At 35.2% G+C, this 27504-nt stretch overlaps 1 protein-coding gene across 2 annotated transcripts in view; it reads right to left on the bottom strand.

Annotated features, from left to right (window-relative positions):
• The window catches only part of LOC149800820 (junction-mediating and -regulatory protein-like), a 99101-nt gene that overhangs the window by 44279 nt on the left and 27318 nt on the right, over nt 1-27504 (bottom strand). For both annotated transcript variants that reach the window (XM_089954816.1, XM_089954815.1), the window contains exons 4-8: nt 27202-27292; nt 26622-26787; nt 20548-20711; nt 14504-14590; nt 565-660 (exon numbers count right to left, since the gene is read on the bottom strand). In XM_089954816.1, coding sequence (XP_089810942.1) covers nt 565-660; nt 14504-14590; nt 20548-20711; nt 26622-26787; nt 27202-27292 — 604 coding nt within the window. The remainder of the gene's footprint in view (nt 1-564; nt 661-14503; nt 14591-20547; nt 20712-26621; nt 26788-27201; nt 27293-27504) is intronic.

A 27504-nucleotide genomic window follows, 5' to 3' on the forward strand; every position in this document is an offset into this window, starting at 1 on the left:
CTGGATTTGTGAGGTAGTAGGCTTATATCTCTAACATTAAATGTGATCAGGTAAGTATTCTTGGAGAAACATAATTTACTGTAAAAATTTGCTTTCTCCCTCTTTCTCAATAAGGTTTATCAGAAATGGTGGAGGGTAGAGGGGTCTAAAATTGTTACCTGGCAGGTGGGTGATGTCTGAGGCATCCAACTGTACCTACAGCAGCCAATATCACTACACAACTGAGTGATTTTATTTTGTTAATAATTTCAGTCCAGTGCTAATCAAGGCTTGCCAGAGATACAATTATCTGACTCCTTTTATTAATTTCATTTGAATACATCTTCTATGAACACTGATAAGCAGTTAGTCTATTATTACAAGAATATTAAAAAAATATTTCAAAGTAAACAGCACAAAGAGCAACATATCTGTTTGAATTCTGAATCTGTAAAAGTGCAACCAATGCCAGTGTTTCTTTGAAGGAAAGCAAAAATTGTTTTTGATATCACACTCATTTTAGAGCATTTCAAAGGGGTGATAACACGTCTTAAAATGGTGTCTTTTCTCAGAGTTACAACTCACAACTTTATGATTTTTTAATCTTTCAATTGTTTTCTTCCTTTCTTCCATAATAAACTCAATCTTCTTTTCCTCTTCCTCTTTCTTCTGGTCTCGCCTCTGAAATAATAAACAAAAATCTTTACTAAACATTCTTTTGAAATTCATAAAAAGTTATGTTTTTTAAACGTTACCTCACTCTTTGATTCTCATTACACAATGGCTGATATTAAACATTACAGTTGGAATATGTTACATTTTCCCATAAAAGTTATATCTGCTCATACATCTAAAAATGACCCGAAAGGTCAGAATTACTGTGGGTAGGCTACTGTGAGGTGTCCTTGGGCAAAGAGATTTAATCCTACTGCCTTGCCCCAAAATAAACTAGTTGTGTTGCTGTGATACAAAACACCCAACCAATGCTGTCAACTGATTTTCACAATATGACAAAGACAGGCAAAGCTGACTGACTTCTTGTAATGTTGCAGACTGACATGCAGATGGTACTGTTGGGCTGTTTTGCACTCAAACATGCATTTGGTTTTAGTAAATGAAACTAAACATCACACTGCACATGTCTAGAGATCATGTTACCTTTACCAGGCAAGTAGGCAATTAAGTCACCAAAAATTGTAAACTTCACCTTCTTCCATTAGGAAAGTGAAAACAGTTATTTATTTTGAAATGCTCCCTCTACCAGCCTAGCAACTCAGCACTGTATCTCAGACAAAATATATTTCACATAGGAGATGATATCAAATGAACCAACAAAACAAGACTTTTGCATATTCGCAGGCATGTGTTATAATAGATGACTGACCATTGGGTTAGGTGGAAAGGGTTTTTCCACTGCAAGCTATCACTGCCTGATTTCCCCAAGTTATCATTGCCTGACTTCCCCAAGTTATCAGCTATTGATGAAACAAGTTAACATTGCCTGATTTCCCCAAGTTATCAGCTATTGATGATACAAGTTATCATTGCCTGATTTCCCCAAGTTATCAGCTATTGATGATACAAGTTATCATTGCCTGATTTCCCCAAGTTATCAGCTATTGATGAAACAAGTTATCATTGCCTGATTTCCCCAAGTTATCAGCTATTGATGATACAAGTTATCATTGCCTGATTTCCCCAAGTTATCAGCTATTGATGAAACAAGTTATCATTGCCTGATTTCCCCAAGTTATCAGCTATTGATGAAACAAGTTATCATTGCCGGATTTCCCCAAGTTATCCACTATTAATGATACAAGTTATCATTGCCTGATTTCCCCAAGTTATCAGCTATTGATGATACAAGTTATCATTGCCCAAATGCACCAAGTTATCATCCAATGATGAAAACATACCAAAGTATGTTTTGAAACTTGAAACATTAACTTGTACACAGCAATCTGTGTCTAAGAATACATAGGATCTATAAATAGGTGGTTGCAACCATTAATAATAACATTTATATTAAATCTATTTATTTATGAGGTTTATTTCCATTGGTTGGGTCAGTCAGATGTGTTCTTTTACAATGAAAGTTATAGCAAAACACCATGTACTGAGCAAACACTTTTTAAATTTTTTGCTGATTTTAACAACTGTTCTTGCATTAATTTCTTCATAAAATCAGTTTGAAACCATAAGTGAACCTATCATGGGATAATAATGCCAGACATCACTGTGTTAAGGAAGTACCTTTTCAACAGTCTGTTTTTGTAATTAATTGAGCACATAATTTAGGAAAACATATACTTGTGGAAAGCAACATTTTTAAACATTATCTGATATAAGATTTAGCATAAAAAAAATTTAAAAATGAGATCAAAAACATGTGGTACGATGTTGTGGAGTTCTGAAAAGTGCTTTAAGGTCAAGTTAGTTTTCTTACATCATGCATTTTTGTGAAAACAAGAAAAACTACAAAGCAAAATAATCAATTCACAACATTATTACAAGTATGTAGACAAATATTAAAAGCTTAAATTTGCAAACCTGTCTATGGACTGTTCTAACAAAGCAAGAAACTGGAAGTGAACATATTATGAAATTCTGTTTCTAAATATAGACACATCCAAATGGTTTGCATCACACCATAATTGTTCATTGCTGTGAATGATAGCTAATCAGTTGGCATTAGAACAAGCAATTTAATTTTTACACTTTTCAAAATGTCACCAAAAAGATTTACATTTAATTTTTAAATTAAGTCCATAAACATGATGTTCATCCCTACCATTAGTGACCACTGTGGTTCTAATGAATACATACAATAGTGTGATGACACCTGTACTCTCATCTACAAGTTATCCGACAGGGCTCTAAAAAAAGTGGCCTGTACATGCAAGTCTTTTCCTGAAGCCCACACTGACATCTGGAACTTGACAAATTTATTAATAATAAAAAAAAAAATTCTTCACAGCTATGGCCCTCTGACCATTCAACTAGTTCTCATGTGGCCCTCATAGTGATTTGAGTTTGAGACCCATGTTATATGGGTAGTTTCAAATGATGTTTGAAATGCTTTTGACAGAAATTAAGTAAAGTTTCAGAAACAATAAATAAATAAATATCTTGCTTAAGTGGTAGTTGAGTAAGTACTAAGTACCTATTTGTAACTACAATGCAGTCATCTAAGTATTGCTTTCAGTTAAAATTGCAATTTATGCAAACTTTATTTATATATATATATATATATTGCCTTGCTCCAACATTTCCTAGTTCAGCTCTCTCTTCTCCCTATTCTGCCGAAAACGAGAATTCACATCTCCATAAAAATTCATGTCTAGCTTGACCCCTGACATATAATTCATGTCTAGCTTGACCCCTGGCATAAAATTCATGTCTAGCTTGACCCTTGGCATATAATTCATGTCTAGCTTGACCCCTGGCATATAATTCATGTCTAGCTTGACCCCTGGCACATAATTCATGTCTAGCTTGACCCCTGGCATATAATTCATGTCTAGCTTGACCCCTGGCATATAATTCATGTCTAGCTTGACCCCTGGCATATATTTCATGTCTAGCTGGACCCCTGGCATATAATTCATGTCTAGCTTGACCCCTGGCATATTCTGATTTTTCTTTTATTCTTGCTTTTTGTACATAAGAAAAAATGAAGAGTTTTAATTTTGACCTATTTCACTAATTTTTTAAAATATTTATAAAGTATTGCTCTGCTAAGGTAGTATTAAACAGTTTTTGTTGTCGAGGAGGTACCCTATCAAGTCTGAAAAACAGTTTTTGTTATCAAGGAGTTACCCTTAAGTCTGAAAAACAGTTTTTGTTGTCCAGGAGGTACCCTCCCAAGTCTGAAAAACAGCCTTTGTTGTCCAGGAGGTACCCTCCCAAGTCTGAAAAACAGCCTTTGTTGTCCAGGAGGGACCTTCCCAATTCTGAAAAACAGCCTTTGTTGTCCAGGAGGTACCCACCCAAGTCTGAAAAACAGCTTTTGTTGTTCAGGAGGTACCCTCCCAAGTCTGAAAAATGGCCTTTGTGTCCAGGAGGTACCCTCCCAAGTCTGAAACTATCCATAATGACTACAATACTCTAAAATCAACATGTATACATTTATTCAATCTCCCTGGAGAATTATGAAGCCAAATCAGCACAAATATGACATGACAAAACAGTGTTCTACGATTACACCCCCAGGCCTTTACAGCCACATCAAGCCCCTCTCAAGCAACATGTGAAATTCCTAGTTGTTATTTTTGACCCCACCATCAACTAATACTGAATAAAATCAAAGATATTTCATGACTAAGGTAGTAATAATTGTGATCCAGATATTTATTTAATGAATAGGAAAGTGGACCATGAATGGGTCAATTTCTCACAAAATTACTAAGAAATTGTGGCAAACACATAATAAATGAGCTAAAATGAATGGGCAGATAAAAAGCATATTGTATGTGAAACCTTAATCTTAAAAATCCAGCAAGTACAAATCTGTTTATGACTAGAATCATCCCCTTGTGCATACAGCATGAAATCATGCATTCTTGACGCCACTACAACAATGAGTGATAAACTTGAAAATAAAGTATGGATGTTGGTTAAATTAAAAGATTTACCATATGGCCCATGCTATAATGCTAAAGAATGAGATTAAAATCAGTATAATTGGCTGGAGATCTTCAGCTTTCATTTCAATTTCAAGACAAACTTGCCATTTTTTAAATATGATAACAGATGAAAAGACAGCATGAAGGTAGCATGCAATAAATTTTGAAAAGATTCACTCAAACAGGCACAATACAATAGGGTTTGGAGAGAGTCCCTTGAATAGGCAGTATGCAAAAGGCTTTAGAGAGATTCCCTTGATTAGGCTGCAGAGTATGCAATAGACCTTGGAGAGATTCTCTCAAATAGGTTGTATGTAATAGGTACCATGCAATAAACTTTGGTGAAATGCCCTTGATTAGACAGCACAGCATACAATAGACTTTGGAAAAATTCAGTGAAACAGGCAGCATGCAATAGACTATGGAGAGATTCCCTTCAATAGGCATCATGTAATAGACTTTGGAAAGATTCACTCAAATAGGCAGCATGCAATAGACTATGGAGAGATTCCCTTCAATAGGTAGCATATAATAAAGTTTGGAGCAACTCCCTCACACAAGCATCGCAACATGCAATAGACTATGGAGAGATTCCCTTCAATATGCAGCATGCAATAGACTATGGAGAGATTCCCTTCAATATGCAGCATGCAATAGACTATGTAGAGATTCCCTTCAATAGGTAGCACATTATGCAATAGACTATGTAGAGATTCCCTTCCCTAGGTAGCACATTATGCAATAGACTATGGAGAGATTCCCTTCAATAGGTAGCATGCAATAGACTATGTAGAGATTCCCTTCAATAGGTAGTACATTATGCAATAGACTATGGAGAGATTCCTTTCAATAGGTAGCACATTATGCAATAGACTATGGAGAGATTCCCTTCAATAGGTAGCACATTATGCAATAGACTATGGAGAGATTCCCTTCAATAGGTAGTACATTATGCAATAGACTATGTAGAGATTCCCTTCAACAGGAAGCATATTATGCAATAGACTATGCAGAGATTCCCTTCAATAGGTAGTACATTATGCAATAGACTATGGAGAGATTCCCTTCAATAGGTAGCATGCAATAGACTATGTAGAGATTCCCTTCAACAGGTAGTACATTATGCAATAGACTATGTAGAGATTCCCTTCCCTAGGTAGCACATTATGCAATAGACTATGCAGAGATTCCCTTCAATAGGTAGCACATTATGCAATAGACTATGGAGAGATTTCCTTCAATAGGTAGCATGCAACAGACTATGTAGAGATTCCCTTCAATAGGTAGTACATTATGCAATAGACTATGTAGAGATTCCCTTCCCTTGGTATCACATTATGCAATAGACTATGCAGAGATTTCCTTTAATAGGTAGCACATTATGCAATAGACTTTTTAGAATACTGTTATTTTTATCAGTATATTATAATGAATATTACCCTTACTTTTAGATCAAATAAAAAAAACTGTCTTAATTTTAAAATGCCAGATGCTGCATGTACTTTAGTTAGTTTAACTATTGAAGTTAAAGATTTATTTTTATTACATATGATACATATAAGTGAATTATGTTATACTTTGGCTGGCATAGAGTGTTGTTGAGTGTACTTCAGTGACATCCTAGTCCAGTTCTGGCACTTGTGTATTAAACACAGTGGGTGAGTTTATATAGCACAATATGAGATAAACATGACCAGCTGGTGGATCACCTTGTTTATCTCAGACTCACAACAGGTGGTAACTCAGTCTGTTGTAAGTCAATCAGTAGACTCTCTCTACTGCAATACAAGACTGCCCTGGCTACACCTTAAAACCTTGATATTACAGTGTGGTTGGGAATAATTACCAGCTGCTACACTGGTATGAGTGGAAACTGGTCAATTAACTTTGCAAATACTAACTGCAAAGGCTGCATTATATAATGATAATGCTACGCAACACTATTACATGATATGATGGAGTGTAACAAATATTGCTATGCAACACTATTACACGATATGATGGAGTGTAACAAATATTGCTATGCAACACTATTACATGATATGATGTACATGATATTATGGAATGTAACAAATATTCCTATGCAACAATGTTACATACTGTGATGGAGTGTATCAAATATTGCTATGCAACTGTTACATGCTCAGATGAAGTGTGACAAACATGGCCATGAAACACTCTTACATGATGCAGTGGAATGTAACAAATATTGCTATGCAACACTGTTACATGATATGATCAACAATTTTCAAACTAACTTTATGATGCCTAGAAATGATAAATGCTTTTATTATGTGCCCATGAAGTGAAAAATTGCTTTCATTTTTCAAAATTGTACTCTGTGAATAATCAAAAATTATTAATTATAAAATTCTCAACTACATGACGGCTGTCACATCAATGAATGTTCTTCCAGGAATTATTTAGAATGTGGAACCACATTTACAGTAAATGATAGAAACATACTGATTAATCTTGGTGTGAAGATCTGATGATTAAAAAGCTACAGCCTTGAAGCAAGATGAAACCATATAGGATTGTATTTAACAAAAACAACAAATATAACTATGTGAATCATATTTTTATTTACAGTACAAATGAATGATCAATTAATCTGACACCATACTCATGTGATCAAGGCACAACAACAGATATAACACAATGTTACTGTTCCTAAATAGAACTAATCAAAGTATGGGATTTAAAAAAATAATTACTTATGTGTCTGTATGTCAACAGATATGATTGATATATGGAAGTTATCTACAGATATGACTGATATATGGAAGTTATCAACAGATATGATTGATATATGGAAGTTATCAACAGATATGATTGATATATGGAAGTTATCAACAGATATGATTGATATATGGAAGTTATCAACAGATATGACTGATATATGGAAGTTATCAACAGATATGATTGATATATGGAATTTATCAACAGATATGATTGATATATGGAAGTTATCAACAGATATGATTGATATATGGAAGTTATCAACAGATATGATTGATATATGGAAGTTTTCAACAGATATGATTGATATATGGAAGTTTTCAAAACATAATCAATGTATGGAAGTTATCAACATATATGATGAAAGTATGGAAGTTATCAACAGACATGATGAAAGTATGGAACTTATCAACAGACATGATCAAAGTATGGTTCTTATAAACAGATATGATTGATATATAGAATTATCAACAAATATGATCAATGTATGAAGTTATCAACAGATTTGTTTCTGCGCTACAGTTTATTTCATATGTTACAAATCTAGGTCTTAAACTACATAATAGAAAGAAATTGAAACCAATAATAAAATTAGTTTTTTGGATGGAAATACTGCGTGACATTCGGAGTGCAGTATATACATTCAATAAAATGAGTTCATATTTTCCCATACAAATGCAGTAACCTTTTTATTATATGCTCATTTTCTTATTCTACCTAAGGCTTAATTATGTAAACAAAAATACACTACACGAAACAAAGTAACTGAATGTATGCCATATTCTATCCTAAATACACAAGCGCTGATTTATCATTACATAACAATAACAGTGTTAATTCGCACATAACTCCGCCCAGATATATTTGAACATAGTCACATGCTAGACATAACTTTCAAAAGAAAATGGCATTTTGGTCTACTTAAAATTGAAATTTGGAGTCATATTGTGAATTAATGCGCATTGAAACAACTTTTCCATATGATCTGTAATGAACAGATTTTGGTATTTTGATGGATTCTACAAAATTTCATGAGTATGGACTGGATTTACCTGCCAATTCTACATGAAATACATCAGATTTAAGCAGCAAGGGAAAAGCATGTTGACATCTGCAAATATGTTTCTGTTCTGTCATTGAATTTTTGAAATCATCATGTGGGAAAAATATGAAGTCTCTCAATTGCAATTAGCAAAAAGACGTTATGGAATTTAATATTTATTTCATTTTGAGTGCAGTAAGGAGGATGTAATTGCACTTGGAATATAGTTGAAATTCCAGTACAATTTTGAAATGTGTAATCAAGCTTGAGAACCTATGACATGACTCGTGTAATTTGGATTTGCAGAACTAAGAAATTACGTTTTGAGGAAATTCAGGATGTAAAACTGTAAGTCTATTTTTGCCATTCTTATTAACAGCTAAAGAGAGTTTATGCCTTGTCACTTCTGTGTTATTTGTAAGGACCCTCTATAGCTAATCTAAATCTGAAACACTGTATCATAAAGGTTAATGCGGCAAAGCAGCTCATATGTGGCAGTCCATAAAACATCTGCTTTAGTTCATTAAGTTGGTTGATTTCTTCCACAGACAAATAAAATAAATCAAAAGTGCTGGTGTCTGGGTCTATTGTTTGTTTACAATAGAAAGTAGTTCCTTTATTCACGTGAGTTCAATATGAATATGCAAGTTCACTATTGTAAATTACTGCACAATTCTGACAATGAAAAGTTAACGGAGAAAAAAATAAGCATATAATAAAGTTATTTATTTCTCTAGGTTACAAAGTGAAATTTAAAAGACAGTATTGAGAATTAAATTCCAAATAAACCCAAATGTCCTACTACAAGTCCAAAAGAATGAAATGTTCAGAATGAATTCCATGTCTTCAATGTCCTGATGTATCAGAATGATGCAAAGCAAAATGTCTTCTTATGTATATTTGATCTAATTTATATTTGATTTAATATAATTGTTTGCAAGCTTAAAAAAAAAAATATTTTTAATTTCATTATATGCAATTTTGTTTACTAGGAATTTGATATATTCCAGAAAATTCAGTTTGACCTGACTTAATCATAAACACCAAACTTTGTATCTTATGCTGACCTAGTTCCCAACCTTAATTCAGAAATCACTGAGACAAGTAAACAATGTTTTATTTTTATCTTATTCATGGAGTAAAATGATCGGATTTTGTCAAAGCCACACTGGGACTACATGCTTTTAGATGTAAATACTTCTCCAAAATTCTGGAGAGTTGACCCTCCTCTAGGAATATGTTTTGCATTTCAAATTACTGAATAATCTTTGTTAAAGAGACATTTCTCAGTTGGGGCTTTTTTCTTTACACTGGAAAGTGTGTGTTTGTGACCAGTTTGGGAATTACATTTTAATTTTTATTCAAATTATTTGGATTCTAAAAGATTCTCTTGACTGGAAATATTTGAGTGCTCATACAAAATTCTTGGACTAAGACATTTATTTAAATTTTATTCAGAAGTCAAACACTGGAATATTGTTTTCTCAAGTTCAAAAAGGACCGTACACATCAGCTCTATACTGACTACAGTATACATCATCGCCTTCCATTTTGGATTTTTCGTCGGGACTCGAACTTGAATTCATTAGAACATTTCATTATTAGGTCTTCTAAAATTTAATGTGGAATATTCTTGGATTATTTTTGGATTTTATTCTTACAAACGTAAGTTCTTATTTTTTCATTTTTACAGAGTTATTCCAGAGAAATAAATTATTCATTAAATTTTTTTCAAAGCTTCTTGTTTTCATTCTTTCTTTTATTACTGATTATTTGAGCCTAAACATGTAACATAAATCTTTGAATGAATTCACAATAATTCCAAATAATTTGTTAATCCAATATCAATGAACACTTAGTAATCACAATTAATGATTTTGATAAATAATTCCTCTTAATTATATCTGAACACAAATGCAAACTCTGATCACAGATACCCAGAGATTGATTTGAAACATGAATGAATAATTATTTACCAAATCTCCTTTATATACATCCCAAACTGACCTACTCTGCAATAGAATATTTTGGAAAACTTAATCATTTTCATGGAAAATTCCACTAACCCTTTAACTTCTATTCTAGTAAATATCTTGCGTACAACTTAAAATCATGACAAATCTCAGGCAGCAAAACCTTATCCACATCTCTCAATCACAATCGACAAAAGTCAGGCAGGCAAAACTTTATCCACAACTCTCAATCACAATATCAACAGAAGCCAGGTACACAAAAGTCTTTCCATGACCCTCAATCATGGACAAACGTCAAGCACACAATATAAATTAAATATACGTAACATATAACATAACACCAGAGAGACCAATGATTTGTTAAAAATTATTTGTTTCTGGAAATGTTGTCCTGCAATGATCATTTGTAATCGATCTCTATTTAGGTCCTTGGTGTTGCTGTTGTTCTTGTCACAGAAAAGAAACATACTATGCAAATAATGAGGGTAAAATTCATTAGTAACTTTTAACAGTAACATGGACTTGAGGTATCTGTATTCAAATTCAGTCATTTTAATTCCATGAATGGAGTTGTTTTATGGTATATCAAGTAGTAGATTTAGGATATTCTGTGCTGTCCTTTTTTTGACATTTTGGACTGTTTCAATATTCTATCAGTTTTAATGGTACCATGTGGATGCATCTTTCATATCAGAATGGGCCATCATTATGTTGTTTTCACCCTTGGTGCAAAAGTACAAACTTGATTTGACTCTGAAAATAGTAGCTGATTACTCAGATTCACAGATTTCCATATTCATAGCCAAAGTAACAAATAAATGTGCCCATAGGATCCTGATATCTATGTCATTATGGTGTTTCTGAAGATAATCTGGTTTACTATGCCAGGGTTCAAACATGGGCTGACGATCTTGAAAACTGACATATGTCTTACAAATATATAAAGCCTAACATCAAAGATGTTAGTGAGTGGAAATTCATTCTGCAACTGAAGGAATGTGACATGTAATATGGCATAATGTGACATGATATGAAGTGACATGACATGATGTGACATGATATGATGTGACACGACATACAGACATGGTTAAAACCATTTGCCCTCTCCACAAAATATGGTGGTGGAGGGGAATAAAAATTACTGATATTTTTTCAGAATGATTCATCAGCAAGGATTCGACTGGACACAACCTTACATGAAAGTATGATCCGCTGATGGATTAAATACCATTTACACCAGCTAGTTGTCGTTCTGTATGTCAAATTATAAATTAAATTAGCTTTTGAAACAGCTCCTATATCTATCTAATATATAAATGCTGTCACACTTTGGAATATGTAGTGTAACTAAAGTGGGATGACTAAGCTATACTATAGTTGATACTGTTAAAGACATCATGCCGACATTCCAAAGCCTGTTCATAAAAATCGAAAGTATTGATACTGAAGCATAACGCTATACTAGCTACACTGTTGGTATAAAAGGGAGAAAACACATTTAACATAAAACACACTAACTCAACAAACTGAGAAAATTATGTAAAGTTCAGACATGAAACAAGTGTGCTCTTGAAAATCATTGGATGATTCACAGCCTTACAAAAGAATCCGGGGCCCCGAGTGGCCGAGTGGTCTAAAGCGTTCTTCGTTACGGATCACTGCCATCTCACCGCTGTCTGCGTGGGTTCGAGTCTCGGATTCGGCTAATGTGGGTATGTGAGAAAGCTTGCCAGTAGCTTCTCGTGGGTCGGTGGTTCTTTCCCGGGTTTTCCCGGGTTCTTCCTCCACCATTAATACTGGCCGCCATGTATAGCCAATCGCGTGCTGAAAAATGGCGTTAAACCCAACAACAACAACAACAACAACAAAAGAATCCATAGACTTAATCTGAAATTTTTGCCAAAAGTCTGATTTGGCTCAAATGTTTCCCAATATTCCATCTGGTCAATGTGTTGGTATATGTGACATGTGTCATGTGATTAAAGGATGATAAATACAAAGACAAAACTACATCTGTGTTTTGTTTCAAATGGGCATAAAGAAAAAGTTTGATGCAGCACAGAAACATGCCGAGGACTATGTCATATCAAACAAGTTGCTTCCCCAACTCTGAACAAAACATTTATCTGGTTTTGTATTTATTGCATAACCCATTACTAGTCCCATATTCGTTTTAAAATTTGTAATGTACACTTTTAAAAATATGAGTTATGGATTTAGCGTTTTATGAAAGATATTGCACAACCTTTGCAAATCCCTCAATGTGATGCGTGTAACCAGGGCTAGACCTAGATATATACTGTGCAGTTGTGGCATCACTCAGTCTGCATTGGTGAGATAATGATTTAGTCTTTTGCTCTGAATGTATAAAAATGTTGTATGGGATATACAATTTCATTTAAACTGCAGTCATAGGCAAGTGGATTTTTCCTTACTTTTCTAATGAAACAGGTTTTGGACAAGTAAGTGACTCTTTCTTCAAACACCACTTTTACTGAATACACACATTTTACTTCCAAGCAAATTTCAGGGCAAGTTTAACAAAATAACAGTACTTAAATGGATTCGTTTTTAAATAGAAAGCTCACTATTTTACAGCACTTTCAAACTCGCTATTTTTATTTTTCATTACAAGAAATTCTTGATACATTGAACCTAAAGGTGATAATACAAGCATATATATTTTTCATAAATTGAAGATTCAGTCTCTGTACAACAAATAGACAAGATTTTAATATTGATTTGGATATACAAGAAATTTGTAAAACAATATTGCAACATTGAAATTTGTAAACAATACTGCAATATTATTATATTTCCTTGTGTTTATTATCTCCCTGAACAGTTGCAAGAATTAAAAATGTAAACATAGTTCCCTCTATGTGCCCCTGTGATGAAAAAGTCTCAACAACATTTAAATAAGATAAAATTCTTCTGAATTTGAATTACAATCAAAGTACTTGTAAACAAATGCCTATAAAAGTGTACAAAAATTCTGATCCTTAACTACAGTATTTCACACTGTTTATGCATGCCTGCAAGTGAACATTTTAATAACAGTATCTGTATTTTATACTTTTCCTTCAGTTATAAATGACAAGTTAATTATTTTAATCCCTAAGGTGTATTTTCATTCAAACTTTTATTTAGCGTATTGAAATTTATGTATCATGTAATATAAAAAAATTTTAAAACTGGTTTTCCTTTTTTTCAAGCAGAAGAACTATGTAACCCCAAAGTGATGATTCTCTAAAATCAATATCTTGAGTTGGTTCCCTTTTTTTTCTCTTTAATTTTGAGAAAGAGAACAGGCATTCATATATACTTATATTCTATGTTTTACCAAATTCTGATTAGAAATATGCTCTCTTGATTTGCAACAAGCTCAGCCAATCAGATTTAAGATCACCTCCTTAATATGTATGTATCATGCACAGTATCAAATTCATTCAACAGCTAAATGATATAAGTCCATATTCCAAGTTGGGTCATATATATGGCTTCCAGAATGACAAGAAGCTCAGTCAGTGAGATGCAAGATCATTTCATTAACAAAGAGTTTCCATGATCCTGATAACATGGAGTTACCACAATCCTGATAAAATGGACTTTCCAAGATCCTGATAAGTACATGTATAAACTCCAAGTTTAATTAAAATTAGATCAAAAGGACTCCAGAGTGGTACTAAGCTTAGCCAGCAAGATGACTTCTCTAAAATGCATGGACTTCATTTGTTAACAAATTTGTCTGAGATATTGATGACATAAGTATATGTTCCAAGTTTAATCAAAATCAGACCATAAATATGGCCTCTGGAGTTTAAACAAACTCAAACAATCAGATGCAAGATCAACCAACTAAGATAAATAGATTTTGTTCACATTTGACTCTGTCAAAGATACTTATCACACGAACCTATATTCCAAATGTGATCATAACTGGACCAAAATCATGGCCTCCAGTTGTGTAACAAGAAAATGTTGATGAACAGATGGCAGAAACATGGCCATTCCATAAGTACACTAGGCCTTACAGTCCAGTGAGCTAAAAATAGTAAATTCACAGCAACTTAAATACTTTCAACAAATCAAGAAACATACATATGATAGGTATTCGACTGCAGGTATTAAATATACATTACAATTTGTATTGCATGATGTTGCTGAAATTTGTTTTCTCCATCCTTCTTCTGCTGCTCTTTTGACTGGTACCGCTTCTCTAAAGCAATCTATAAAAAAAGAAAGAAGTTTTCTACAAAGGGACTGACTCTAATGGAATGAAAAATTATTCCCAAAAATTCAAGACAAGACCTTTCCATCCTCCTAACTGGGCATTGAAACACTCTCTGATATTCTTCAGCAATAATATTTTCAAATTAGCTACTGTGGTACACACACTGGATGTTAGATTGGAACCATTTTCATTTAGGATAACTTAAACACTTTCAGAAGTCTTTTGGCGAAAACATTATGTCATAAAGACCATCTGATCAGAGGGAGCAATGACAAAAACAACAAGGCATTACTGACTGACACTATTTTTTTTATCTAGGACCAGCCAGGTACCATAAAAGGTCTATTGGTGTAAACAACATGAAATACTTCTGATGAAAAACCAGTGTCAATATTACTTTCTATTTAATGCTGTAGGAAAAAGATTTCAAGGTGGCCACATACTGGATGTCAGATTAGCACCGTTTTAATTTTGAGATGTGATAACACAATTTTCAAGATGGCCATGTGGTGGCCATATTGGATGGCAGATTGGTACCATTTTGCATTTAGGACCAATTGAACATAATAAAAAGTCTTTTAGTGTTAAACCCCATGCTGATATGATGATCCAGTCAGGAGTAGCAAATAAGAAGATTTTCAAAATGGCTGCAATGGTGATTACACTGGATGTCAGAGTATCATCATTTTCATTTAGGACCAACTAGACATCTTAAAACTTCTTTTAGTGAAAACGCCCAATTTGAGTTGTATCAATAAAAATATTTTCAAGATGGCTGATGTGGCTCTATTTTCATTAAGGATCAACCAGATATCAAAATAAGTCTTTTTGTGAAAACTTCATGAAGATGTGACAACCAATAAGATTTCCAAGATGGATGCCATGGGGTCCATATTGGATTTCAGATCAGTACCATTTTCATTTAGGACCAACTAGACACCAAAAGAAGTCTTTTAGTGAGAACTCTTTGCTGACTTTACATCATTCACAAGGAGCAACAATAACATGCATTATAAGCACACGTGTAATATGTGCATCTATGTGTATGTAATATGTGTATGCATGTGCAATATATGCACCCATGTGTTGTTGTTGTTGTTGTTGTTTTAGGGTTTAACGCCATTTTTCAGCACACGATAGGCTATACATGGCGGCCAGTATTAATGGTGGAGGAAGAACCCAGGAAAACCCCGGAAAGAACCACCGATCCACGAGAAGCTACTGGCAAGCTTTCTCACATACCCACATTGGCTGAATCCGAGACTCGAACCCACGCAGACAGAAGTGAGATGGCAGTGATCCGGAACGGAGAGCGCTTTAGACCACTCGGCCACTCGGGGCCCCCTGCACCCATGTGTAATATGTACATTATAAGCACACATGTGTGCTATGTGCATCCATGTGTATGCAATATATGCATCAATGTGCATTGTATGCACCCATGTGTAATATGTACATCAATGTGCATTATATGCACCCATGTGTAATGTGTGTATCAATGTGTATGTAATATGTGCATTGTATGCACCCATGTATAATGTGTGCATCAATGTGTATGTAATGTGCATCCATGTGCAATATATGCACCCATGTGTAATATGTGCATCAATGTGCATTGTATGCACCCATGTGTAATATGTGCAGCAACATGCAATATATGCAACCATGTGTAATATGTGCAGCAACATGCATTATATGCATCCATGTGTAATATGTGCATCAACATGCATTGTATGCACCCATGTGTAATATGTGCAGCAACATGCAATATATGCATCCATGTGTAATATGTGCATCAACATGCATTATATGCACCCATGTGTAATATGTGCATCAACATGCATTGTATGCACCCATGTGTAATATGTGCATGTATGTGCATTATTTGCACATATTTATATGTGCACTCATGTATTTTATGTTCACCAAAAAGTGAACATGTACACATTATGTGCACAGCTTTGTAATATGCAGACAACCATAAATCCAAGCCTGCCATTTCTTTAAGCATTTGATAGACTACTGAATCCTAAAGAAATATGTAAGCACTGATCTTATGTAGCCATGTTCAATGGCAGATCAGGGCATGTATTCTGGTGCCATGTTCAATGGCAGATCAGGGCATGTATTCTGGTGCCATGTCAATGGCAGATCAGGGCATGTATTCTGGTGCCATGTTCATTGGCAGATCAGGGCATGTATTCTGGTGCCATGTTCAATGGCAGATCAGGGCATGTATTCTGGTGCCATGTCAATGGCAGATCAGGGCATGTATTCTGGTGCCATGTTCAATGGCAGATCAGGGCATGTATTCTGGTGCCATGTCAATGGCAGATCAGGGCATGTATTCTGGTGCCATATTCAGTGGCAGATCTGGACACATATTCTGGAAATATTCTGAGCTAGAAACTCTAAATCAAGTTCAAAACTATCAAAATCACACATGATCCTGAAGGTGAACCTACATCATCAAAATTTGGTAGACAAATATAGCGACAATAGTTAGAAAAATCTGAAAGTCCTTTGATTCTGGCTTTATTGTAATTTCTGTTAAAGACTATCAGAGTTTCTAAGCTTTGACCATCAGTTTAAATTCCTGCTCAAAAGATTTAAAGAATACCCGGCTTCAGCCTTTACTGTTTGAGAATAGAATTAGTTTAGGCTCCATCTTATGATCTTTTGTCCATTCTTTGGCAAAGGTTTGTTATCACTAATCCGCCTGAACTATTTCAAGGACTGCCATGGAAGTTTGCACACAATCATCCTATGGACTAGTTCATCCTAAATAAAAATGGTACCAATCTGGCATCTAATATGGCTGCCATATTGACCATCTTGAAAATCTTGTTACACATGGGTGCATATAATGCACATTGGTGCACATATTACAAATGTGTTAATGCACACTGATGCACATATTACACATGGGTGCATATATTGCACATGGATGCACATATTACATAAATATGGAGGCACATATTACACATGGATGCATACAATGCATATTGATGCATATATTACAAATGTGTGCTTGTAATGTACATTGATGTACACATGAAACAGGGGTGCATATAATGCACATTGATGCATATAGTACACATGCATACATACAATGCATATTGATGCATATATTACAAATATGTGCTTGTAATGTACACTGATGCATAAATGAAACAGGTGCATATAATGCACATTGATGCATGTACACATGAAACAGGGGTGCATATAATGCACATTGATGCACATAGTACACATGCATACATACAATGCATATTGATGCATATATTACAAATATGTGCTTGTAATGTACACTGATGCATAAATGAAACAGGTGCATATAATGCACATTGATGCACATATTACAAATGGATGCACCCATTACACATGGGTGCATACAATGCATATTGATGCACATATTACAAATGTGTGCTTGTAATGTGCATTGATGTGCACATTAAACAGGGGTGCATATAATGCACATTGATGCACTTATTACACATTGATGCACATATTACACATGGGTACATACAATGCATATTGATGCACATATTACACAATTGATAATGCACATTGATGCACATATTACACATGGGTGCATATATTGCACATAGATGCACATATTACATACACATGGATGCACATATTACACATGGATGCATACAATGCATATTGATGCACATATTACAAATGTGTGCCTGTAATGTACATTGATGTACACAGAAACATGGGTGCATATAATGCGAATGGATGCACATATTAGACATGGGTGCATATAATAATCTAAATTATAGATCAAATGTAGCACACAAAATAAGTAGTTTTCTGTATCTGAAATGTAACCAAATCAAATTTTGTTATAAAAAGGTCCAGTTTGCAAAGACTAACTTATAATCAGAAATAAATAATATAAGGAAAGTACAGGCTTTTCTGTTTATAATAGTTTGCTGTAGGACATGGGGAAAAGCCTGAGCCCAAGGGCTATACTAAATATTTAAATCCTTTGTGGTTTTTTAATTATTTGCTGTAGGCCCTGGGAAAAGCCAGAGTCCAAGGGCTAATCCTATATATTCAAATCCTCTGGTAAATGCTTAGGAAAATACTTAAACATAGCAAACAGTGCATTAAAATTATTCTCACATGATCAGCTACACAGAACACACATTACAAACCTAATATTTAGCATAAGATCAGATATATAAAACACACATTACAAATTTAATACTTAGCATAAAGATCAGATACACAGAACACACATTACAAACCGAATACATAGCATAAAGATCAGATACACAGAACACACATTACAAACCGAATACATAGCATAAAGATCAGATATACAGAACACACATTACAAATTTAATACTTAGCATAAAGATCAGATACACAGAACACACATTACAAACCTAATACATAGCATAAGATGAGATATACAGAACACACATTACAAATTTAATACTTAGCATAAAGATCAGATACACAGAACACACATTACAAACAGAATACTTAGCATGAAGATCAGATACATAGAACACACACTACAAACCGAATACAAAGCATAAAGATCAGATATATAGAACACACATTATAACCCGAATACATAGCATAATGATCAGATACACAGAACACACATTATAACCCGAATACATAGCATAAAGATCAGATATACAGAACACACATTACAAATTAACACACATTATAACCCGAATACTTAGCATTAAGATCAGATATACAGAACACACATTACAAACCGAATATTTAGCATAAAGATCAGATACACAGAACACACATTACAAACCGAATACTTAGCATAAGATGAGATATATAGAACACACATTACAAACCAAACACTTAGCATAAAGATGAGATAAATAGAATACACATTACAAACCGAATACATAGCATAACGATCAGATATACAGAACACACATTACAAACCTAATACTTAGCATAAAGATCAGATACATAGAAAATACATTACAAACCGAATACTTAGCATAAAGATCAGATATACAGATCACACATTACAAACCGAATATTTAGCATAAAGATCAGATACACAGAACACACATTACAAACCGAATATATAGCATAAAGATCAGATATACAGAACACAAATTACGAACCGAATACTTAGCAAAAAGATCAGATATACAGAACACACATTATGAACCGAATACATAGCATAAAGATCAGATACACAGAACACACATTACAAACTGAATACTTAGCATAAAGATCAGATACACAACAGAATACATAGCATAAAGATCAGATACACAGAACACACATTACAAGCCGAATACATAGCATAAAAATCAGATATACAGAACACACATTACAAACCAAACACTTGGCATAAAGATCAGATATACAGAACACACATTATAAACTGAATACATAGCATAAAGATCAGATACACAGAACACACATTACAAACCGAATACTTAGCATGAAGATCAGATACATAGAACACACACTACAAACCGAATACAAAGCATAAAGATCAGATATATAGAACACACATTATAACCCGAATACATAGCATAATGATCAGATACACAGAACACACAATGGAAATTGAATACTTAGCATAAAGATCAGATACACAGAACACACAATGGAAATTGAATTCTGAGCATACAGATCAATTATCAAGAACACACAATGCAAATTGAATACTTAACATACAGATATTGCCTTTATTCAATGTATCATTTTCTCATGTTTGAGTACAATTGATGACATGAAAGCATGATTGTCAGGTGAGCTTAATCATACGTGTCATATAACAGTCACTTTTAATTAGGTTATAAGTACATGTAATATAAAGATCGCTTACAACTGGGTTACAATTATAAAACATAGATATCACTTACAATTAGGTTACAAGTATGTAACATAAAAATCACTTACAATTAGGTCACAAATATATATAACATAGAGATCACTTACAATTAGGTTCCGCAATTTGGCCCTCTTTCTCTGAATATTGGAAACTTTTTGGCGAAGGTTTCTCAGGCGTGGATCTGTGATCATGAGGGATGGCATCTCCTCATCAGAACAAATTTCCTCTACGTCCTCCACAGCATCATAAAACACAACCTTTTCTTCCTCATCTAAAGTGTGAATCATAACAAAAATGACAAAGGCTGTTAGAGAATTAATGATACTATGAACAGATGTTGAGTGATGACTGGAAAGGGATTAACACTAAACAAATTCACTTATCTATGACATTAGACAGATGGCAAACTCATTTTGGAATAGGTGGCAGAAGGAACAATATCCTGACAACAGACTAGTGTATGGAGTAAAATATGTTTCTTTTAATAATATTTACCCAATCATACTATATTAGGAGCACATCCACTACCTTGCAAATCCAGTGCTACCAAGTAAAGAAAGACATTCACTACCTTGCAAATCCAGTGCTTCCAAGCATAGAAAGACATGTACTACTTTGCAAATCCAGTACTTCCAACCAAAAAAGACATTCACTACCTTGCAAATCCAATACTTCCAACTAAACATTCACTACCTTGCAAAATGTATCCAGTGCTTCCAAGCAAAGAAAGACATTCACTACATTGCAAATCCAGTGCTTCCAAGCAAAGACAGTCATCCACTACCTTGCAAATCCAGTGCTTCCAAGCAAAGAAAGACATCCACAACCTTGGAAATGTATTTCTTTTAAGGTAAGAAAGACATACACTACCTTGCAAATGCAATGCTTCAAAACTAAGAAAGACAGACACTACCTTGCAAATCTACTGCTTCCAAGCTAAGGAAGACATCCAGTAACTTGCAAATCCAATACTTCTAAGCTAAGAAAGGCATCAAATAGCTTGCAAATCCAATCCTTCCATGCCAAGAAAGGCATTCACTACCTTGCAAATCCAATGCTTCCATGCCAAGAAAGGCATCCACTACCTTGCAAATCCAATGCTTCCATGCCAAGAAAGGCATCCACTACCTTGCAAATCCAATGCTTCCATGCTAAGAAAGGCATCCACTACATTGTAAATCCAATGCTTCCATGCCAAGAAAGGCATCCACTACCTTGCAAATCCAATGCTTCCATGCCAAGAAAGGCATCCACTACCTTGCAAATCCAATGCTTCCATGCCAAGAAAGGCATCCACTACCTTGCAAATCCAATGCTTCCATGCCAAGAAAGGCATCCACTACCTTGCAAATCCAATGCTTCCATGTCAAGAAAGGCATCCACTACATTGCAAATCCAATGCTTCCATGCAAGAAAGGCATCCACTACCTTGCAAATCCAATGTTTCCATGCCAAGAAAGGCATCCACTACCTTGCAAATCCAATGCTTCCAAGCTAAGAATGACATTCATTGCATCTTTCAAATTATTTAAGCAATAAAAAATGATAAAATGTCAGCTGCTTGCTGTGGCACAAGTCTGATGAAAGTAGTCTCCCTTCAGGAACAGACATTATGCCAAATCCCATCAATCAGTTACTAATGGAATGATCTTCCAGGGATGAAACTAAGGGTAGTTTATCAGACCCTGTATCACGCAGAGTTACTTTTTGATCCATACATATAAGACCTTGTATCATCCAGAGTTTATTCATATTTATATTTCTTAGTATCATAAAATTACTAACGGAATTTTTTACAAGTAACAAACACCCAGAACAGACAGTCAATCTAGCACTTTCTACTGTGTGCAGCAAACTGACAGGAAGACAATCTGCTAGTAGATAATGTGTACAGCAAATGAACTATTTTATGGTGTACCAGAATTTCTTGGATTTCATGGTTACTACATTTCAAATGACCCAGTGAGCAATGATCCATCTGTGGAAACAATAAGACTCCTTCCCCATTCCACACAGTCATTTAAAAACCAGGGGAGAAATGATCCTTCTAAGGAAACAATATAACATCTTCCCCAATCAACATATATCAAGACCCAGTGAACAATGATCCTTCTATGAAAAAAGTAAGATTTCTTCCTCAATCCCCAAATTAAAGTACCAATGAAAATATTTTTCTTCGCAAAACAACAAACATTCCAATGCAAAATAAATTAATTCAGTTTGTTTTAACTCCGCAGTGGGGTTAAGAGATGGTGGAACCAGAGTTGTGGGACTTAGCACTGGGAGGCAGAGATGTGGGACTAAGAGTTGGGAGACTGAGTGGAGGACTAAGAACTGGAAGACTGAGATTTGTGCATCTCAGTGGGGACTAAGAGTTGGGTGACTCAGAGTGGGGCATTGAGTTGAGGACTATAGTTGGGATATCTGATGTGAGACTGAGTTGGGAGACTAAGTAGTGAGAGCTGTGGGACTCAGTTGTGGACTAAGAGTTGTGGGACTTGATGGAAAACTAATAGTTGTGGACTAAGAGTTGTAGGACTCGGTAGACTAATAGTTGTGGACTAAGACTTGTGGGATTCGATGGAAGACTAATAGTTGTGGACTAAGACTTGTGGGACTCAATGGAAGACTAATAGTTGTGGACTAAGAGTTGTGGGACTCGATGGAAGACTAACAGTTGTGGACTAAGAGTAGGACATTAAGATGCAGACATTGCATGTACTTCATTAGTATTAGAACAATACATTTTACAAAAATTATTGACATGGAGAAGTGCATCTTTTAAGCCCATGCTGATTGTGAAGTTCCCCTCTTGAACAGCATTCAGAATGTGTTGTGGTGTTTAGATAGAGAAACAAGCTGGGTGAATGAATTGACTGATAGCACTTAGGTTGATTTTAGGTCCAAGAAAAGTCTGGCATAAAATCCTGATAAAATTTTAATTTCACTTGATTTCTACCACCATTTTCTGGAGATGGTTGTTTATTTCTTGCTGCAAGGTGGTGGCTTTGAATGGGTCTGTTGGAATGTTTGTAGCTGATGGGACTGGACTGAACAGGATGTGTTTTGAAATTGATGCCGAGTCCCTCAGAAACCACTTGTCAAGTCCAGTGATCATTGTGGCAAATTTTGTCCCATGTGGCAGAAAAGAACTTAAGTCTTCCTCCTACTGAAATCTGTGGGAAGGGTGGTCTGGAAATGATGTCATCTTGTGAAAGTTGGAGGTGGCCGTGTAGAGAAACTTTAGTGTACATGATCACTACTTTTATGTCTTTTGTTCACTGCTGTTTGCGACAACCATGGGTTTTAATGTGAGGAACTACAATAGGATGACCTGCCAGCAGTTTGTGTTTGAGTCATGTCCCTTGGTTCCATCTGTTGATTTCCTAAAATGTCCCTATATCAATGTTGTGCTTCTGGGGCAGGAAAGTTCATCTCTTTAGTGACTTGTTTGCATACTACACTGATCTGGCAGTTAAAAAGTAGGTTAGAGGATAATGGTTTAATCCTAGTTTGGCCTTATGATGATCATTAAGGAAGATGGAGATGGAGAGCAATGCATCTCATTCCACCAGATGTAAATTTGCAGCTGCTGTGACAGCATTGTCTTAGTTATGTTGAACAGCTCTGTTCAAGACCCGGGCCATTCTGGAGACGGACTCTCATGCATGTAACATGGAATATGGAGTAAGAGATCATGTGCTCTTTTTCATCTGTTGGAAGACACCATCGATAGCAAGTCCAACAAAGAGCCCATAGCTACCACATTGCAGACCAACTGGTGAGGGTCACTGAAAGATGTTCGATCCATATGAATCAAGCATGGTTTAGTCATCCCCAAAGTTGTGATGTCCCCGTCAACTGGTGTGGTCTCCAAATAAAAGACAGGTGTATGGCAAGAGTAAAACCACTAACAAAAACTTGATGGAAGGTATATTTGTGAGAAAAATAGACAGTTTACATTGGGGGTCTGACAACTTATGACGTAAACAGTTCAAAACTTCTGTCATTCTGCCCGACTGCAGAAGCAATTTGAAGATGGATTATTCCTTTGTCCAGGTGTTTCATAAGGTAAGAAGAGGAGGGTGAAACTCTGGTAAAAGGCAGAAAACTACTTCAATGGAAGCCCTGAAGGCTGAGTCTTCCTGTGACATAGTGTGATCAAGAAGTGAAGGAGCCTGAGAGCAAGCATTGTCTCTGCATAATGTGAGGCTGTCATCTCTTGAGCTGCCTGAGAAGGAGCTGGTGAAAAGGTATACTGCTGACAGAACTTGTGGAGCATTCTTCAGTTGAAACAGTGATTTCCAAAAGGTCACCAATTAAAAAGTCCATTTTATTTACCAAAGGCTGAAAGAAATGATAGGTGGCATCTGTCAGAGGCTGTGGTACTAAGTACAACATTGTAAATGAAGAATGCAGTGAGGCCATATTTGGGTCCGACTAGTCTCCGTAATTGCTTATATACAGCTGGTTTAACAGACTGAACAACAGATTATTTCCAGGAACTTATTGTGATGAGGTCTTTGTTCCTGGAGATTCCTTATAGTACGTCTATGCTAGTCACAACAGTAATAGGCCGTGTCTGTAGGGATGACATTTTCTGAGTGATAATGTTGGCATTTGGTTACAGGATGTTTGATCCATGTAACTTGTGTATTGGTCTGGGTAGAGGGAAAGGATGTTTTGTTTTGTTTGTCTGCTCGCTTTTTATCATCAAGAACTGTACAGTGCAGACCTGAAGAGGCAAGGCCTAAAGGTTTAGCCAGCAATAAGTCCTGTGATGGTGATATCGATGCTGGACCTGATCCCGTGTAGATTTCTGGTATTTTGTAACTGGACAGTCCTTTGATGATTTATCTCCCATATATGCCAAAAACGTTGGCTTGAGGCCATATCAGCATGAAGACTTAGTGCCTTCGTCCTTAGCTGTACATTTCTGCACTTTGCCCATGGTCTAATCTTTAAGACAAACAGAACAGAATGAATAAAGCTGTTTTATCTCTGCTCTGGTTTCTTATTACTGAATAGAACATGGGTGCAAATCTCAGCCTTAGAACATTACCTGGACAAAAGCAAATGCATTTGCCTAAATAGTTGACCATACTAACTGAAAGAGGTTAAAGAATTACCCATACAGGTAAATGCAATGAAGTTTTGCATCCATACTCTACATGTATTAGCAGAGACAATGCATATATATGCTGCCAATTGTTGTGGAGTTATACATACATTATATTACACATATATTAAGGGTTTCTATAGGTCCCTGGGATGTTAGCATAACAAACCTACAGCCTGAACACAATGAAGTGGCATAGGCTACACAGGCAAGCATCTAAGGACAATTAAGTGTGTAAAGACGACAAAGTGTACCTCAAATTATAAACTTTAAGGTAGAACATTGTCAAGACGAAAAGAGAGACAAGCTGGAAATATGGATGGAGTATACTTTCCTGGTGAAGTGAGAACTCCTCCAACTTGTATCAAGGCTGATTCTGGCTTTTTCGAGGTTTCTCATGTTGAAAGCATGCTTCTTGGCATGAGCAAAAGTAGTAACTGAGATAATAATGGGTTTTGCCACCAATCCATATTTCCAGGGGAGATCACCTGCTTGATTGTCACTTAGGTGGGCAGACAATGTTTAGCTCTTTTTAGCCAAAATGTTTTATCTGGGAGGGCTGGATTTGCGAGGTAGTAGTAGTATTCCTAAGGTAATATGAATGGGTAATATGAATGGGTAATGCATTTAAGAAAGAAACTGACAAAAGAGACATTAATTTAAGAATCTTGAACTGTAAATATTATGGATTATACAGAATATTTAACATTGTACAGCAACATTCATAATTACAAAATATGTCATTCTTTATATTTTTTTGGTGATGAGGACTGTATAGAAATGTGGAACAATTGTATTTTTTCAGGTGTCAGATTTTAAATTCTTCATCTAATAATTCATTAAATGAATGTATTGACAGTGAAAAACTGCTTTGAATTCTTAAGTCTGTGCATTCTTATACACACTGATGCGCTCTCTTTCTCTCTCACTCTCTCTCCATAAAAGCACTAAGACAAAGATTTTTCTCCTCATATCTGCAAAACATCCATAATTGAGAACTTCTCAACCCCCAGCCCCCATATGGATCACAACTGTTTTCAGTTTTGAGGGATTTCGCTGTACCTGCAATTTCCCGAGTAATAGCCTCTCTTTGGGTTTTAGCCAATTTTTCCTCCTCATCCAGTGTCTCCATGTGTATGGCATATATCTTAGTCTGCCATTCATAGGCCTGGTTTTCAAGCCATTCTAGCTCTTTCCTTACACCTGCATGCTCATCCATGCTTGCAATCTGTAATTCAGTCATGAAATAGATTATGAAATTTCTGACTTTTGTTTCACTGTGTGTGTGTGTGTGTGTCTGTGTGTGTGTGTGTGTGTGTGTGTGTGTGTAGGCAAAGATAGACATAGGGTTTAACGGCGTATCAGCACAATAAAGAGTGACAAGCAAAAGATATTCATGGTAAGGACAAAACCTGGCCAAAATTCCCATCAGAAAAACTCTGAGACAGTAAAGGTATACTTAACACAGACGAAAAAAACAATTCCAAATTAATATGCACCGAGAGAGACAACAATAGGCATAACACAGATAAAAATGCAGTATAAAAATAACAGCTCTGAAATAAAAAGTTGAGTCACATACTGCACTGTTTTAAAAGTGTTGCTAACAAATACATGTACTACATGACTAATATTTCATTACCTGTGCATTTACTTTCTCTCTCTCCTGTACATATTTTTTCCTCTTGTTATTAAGAAACTGCAACTTCTCAAGAGAAAGGTCTTCTTTGATTCTGGAATGGAAACAAGTATCTAAATATATCATTAGCACATTGCTATAAACAAGTACAGTATATACCTATATCATTAGCATTATGCTATAAACAAGTACAGTATAAACCTACATCATTAGCATTATGCTATAAACAAGTACAGTATATACCTATGGCATTATGCTATAAACAAGTACAGTATATACCTATATCATTAGCATTATGATATAAAC

This window comes from Sinohyriopsis cumingii, chromosome 4 (genome assembly GCF_028554795.1).
Source record: "Sinohyriopsis cumingii isolate HCF-2022 chromosome 4, ASM2855479v2, whole genome shotgun sequence".
Lineage (NCBI taxonomy): Eukaryota > Metazoa > Mollusca > Bivalvia > Unionida > Unionidae > Sinohyriopsis > Sinohyriopsis cumingii.